This window comes from Oncorhynchus mykiss, chromosome 6 (genome assembly GCF_013265735.2).
Source record: "Oncorhynchus mykiss isolate Arlee chromosome 6, USDA_OmykA_1.1, whole genome shotgun sequence".
NCBI classification, from domain to species: domain Eukaryota; kingdom Metazoa; phylum Chordata; class Actinopteri; order Salmoniformes; family Salmonidae; genus Oncorhynchus; species Oncorhynchus mykiss.
The window spans coordinates 17,579,452-17,582,227 of NC_048570.1; the positions used below are offsets into that span (position 1 = coordinate 17,579,452).

Here is a 2,776-nt window from a genome sequence, read left to right on the forward strand (position 1 = left end):
TTGAACTTTACCTTTAAAGGGGATTTTACAACACGTAACAATAAATTGTCCCTTACCCTGAAAGCAGTCTTTGGGCACAGACAAACTGTAATCCATGGTTTGGTTTACAAACTTCAGCTAAATTTAGACACTGATGGCTAAAATCACTGAGAGTGGTAAAGACATGCGTACCTATTAAAATGTTTATGGCCAAATCAACTCAAATCAACTAAATGATTTAGCTTGATGTTATTTCAAGGTGAAATGACAACAAAACAAATTACAAAGGTAGTGCATGCCCCTACCACTCTCATTGATTTTTAACTAGTTTACAGTGGCTGTAAAGAACCAAACCATGGATTACAGTTTTCCCTGACCCAAAGACTACTTCCAGGATGAGTTACCATCTAACATTAAATTGTAAAAAAAAACAGAACTCATCCTTTAAAATTGCCCCCTGTGCTCCACTAAAGGAAGCAACTGCAGAGTTGGCATTACAAAACAAGTAGCTCCACTTATATCTTGGCATATTGTGGCAAACTATCCCTTTACGAGCTTTAGTGATTGTGGAAAATCACAGTGATCTTTTCCTTTCTCTTAACATACAATTCATAATTGAAAGGAATTGTATTATCTTCACCAGTAGGAATACCTTCACAGTGCGACAGAGACGACCCATTCAAATCAAATCAAATCAAATGTATTTATATAGCCCTTCGTACATCAGCTGATATCTCAAAGTGCTGTACAGAAACCCAGCCTAAAACCCCAAACAGCAAGCAATGCAGGTGTAGAAGCACGATGCATATCAAGAGACAAGACATACTGTGCAGGAACAAAGTAGGCACTCAAATTACAATGACCAGAGTCTCATGTAATTAATAAAAGAGAGGCTGCAAACAAGATACAGACAAAAGGTTTTCATTGCACTTTTCCATCGGAAATACAGCACTTTATCCATGTTCAACAACATTGAAATATGCAAATATATCTTTCAAACATTTCAAATGTGACCTTCCATATCTCAAAATAAACCCAGGCAGTTGCAGTCTGAATTCAACTTTATCATTCTCCTTCAAACTAGGCATTCTTAGCTACCACCATTCATTAAGTGAAAATGAGACTATAAAACCTCTGTCTTTAAGTAGTACTGACTCCTTGGCTTCTCCTGGGGGGTGTTTGGGAGGCTGGCCACTTGCTGCTGCCTGTCATGATCCGCCATGCACACAGACACAAAGAAAAGAGAGCCTCCAATGACCAGGAAGAGACCCGCAAACCAGCCGGAGAACATGGCCTCGCCATACTCCCAGCGTGGAACGACGTCAGGCAGGTTCTCGTCCCAGAACTCCACCAGGGTCACGTAGGCCACCAGGGAGACGGGGGCCAGTGTTGTGAGCCCCGACACCCAGGACAGCACCCCACTGACAATGAGGAGGCCCCTCTTTAACCCTTGCTGCCTCCCAGAGCCCAGTTCCACCCCCTCCAGGCCCGGGAAGGCCACCACCACGGCTAGGGCCCCAGTACCCACAGACACCAGCATGAGCACCCGGGAAGCCAGCAAGTCCATGGGCAGGGCCATGAGGGATTCAAAGGCTTTACATTGCATCCCAACCTCCTCGGCAAAGATGCAGATGTGCCACAGGCCTGAGTACCAGTTCTCCACTTCGTTCAGCTCTGAGTTCAAGGTCTTCCACAGGGGAATGAAGGTGGTGACCAGAGTAGTGACCAGACCCCCGAATATCACAAAGAGCGCAGTCCTCTCCATGATTTTGGCAGTCAGGAGCACCATCTTCAGTGTCAGTCGTCGTTGCTTACACTCCTCGCACTCTTTCTGCTCCTTTCTCTGTCCCTCTCTCTGTCCTGGCTGAAGAACAGCTAGTGAGTGACTGGGAAGCCCGTCCCCCTCTCCTGTGGTAGCACTTGGACCGACCCAGCCAGCCTGCCTCATCCAGCTTTATAATATAATGCATAACTGGGAGATAATCCCAGGTCCTGAGGCATTACAAAAGACATATTGTTTTGTTGTAGTGTTAAATATCATTGTAGGGAACAATGGGCTCTGTTTTGAGATGAAACCAGATATGTAAACCAGATATGTCTAGTGGGATCCTGGGACTGAGTGTGGTAACAGAGAAACATGAGCAAGTTGGTCATGGGGGAACAAACAAAAAGAGGAAGGGCCAAAAACTCTCCAGTGGCCTGATTCTATGGACTCTTTGATTGGCCACGGCTAATTATTTCAAGAGAAACCATGTGCTGATGTTATTGATAAGAGCTTATGAGATTAGCTCTTCGTGTGAGTGAAGTATTTTTTTTTTCTAAAGAAATCTATAGAAAATCAGTTGATTTGCCAAATGTCTCAAGTGTTAAGACTAGGAATAGTGCTCATAGCAATACTACATACAAAAGACCCCAACACTTGGTGAGGTATTCATTGAGGTCTGGGTTTGTAGCTGGCAGGGAACATTAAATCCTATCTGGCCATTCAGCCCTCGAGTCTTTAATTCGTTCACTTCAGGGAAGCATCTTCTTTTAAATGTTACATAAAATCAAATGGAATCAGATGAAAGGAGTCAACATTCCACTGCAAAATCAAAGTTTATCAATTGTTTTCCGACGTGAACATTTGAATTAAGTACACATCCCAGGTAATCTGTTTTGTAGACCCAGCTATACGCTGACAATCCAAAATGAATGGTAAGCTTGACTACCGGTAAACAGAAATATCAAAATATCTTTCATTAATCATTCAGTATGTAATAAATAAATATTAAAAAGGAAAAACCTATAAGGTATA

At 42.9% G+C, this 2,776-nt stretch overlaps 1 protein-coding gene across 1 annotated transcript; it reads right to left on the reverse strand.

Moving 5' to 3' along the window:
• Positions 1-696: 696 nt before the first annotated feature.
• Positions 697-2,129, reverse strand: LOC110525347 (putative claudin-24). The gene has a single exon (XM_021605382.2). The coding sequence runs from the start codon at positions 1,925-1,927 to the stop codon at positions 1,103-1,105; it is 825 nt and encodes a 274-aa protein (XP_021461057.1). The 5' UTR covers positions 1,928-2,129; the 3' UTR covers positions 697-1,102.
• Between the last annotated feature and the right edge of the window lie 647 nt (positions 2,130-2,776).

Bases quoted from the DNA above. Each gene is read 5' to 3' on its own strand.
- LOC110525347 (XM_021605382.2), bottom strand. From the start codon at position 1,927: ATGAGGCAGGCTGGCTGGGTCGGTCCAAGTGCTACCACAGGAGAGGGG.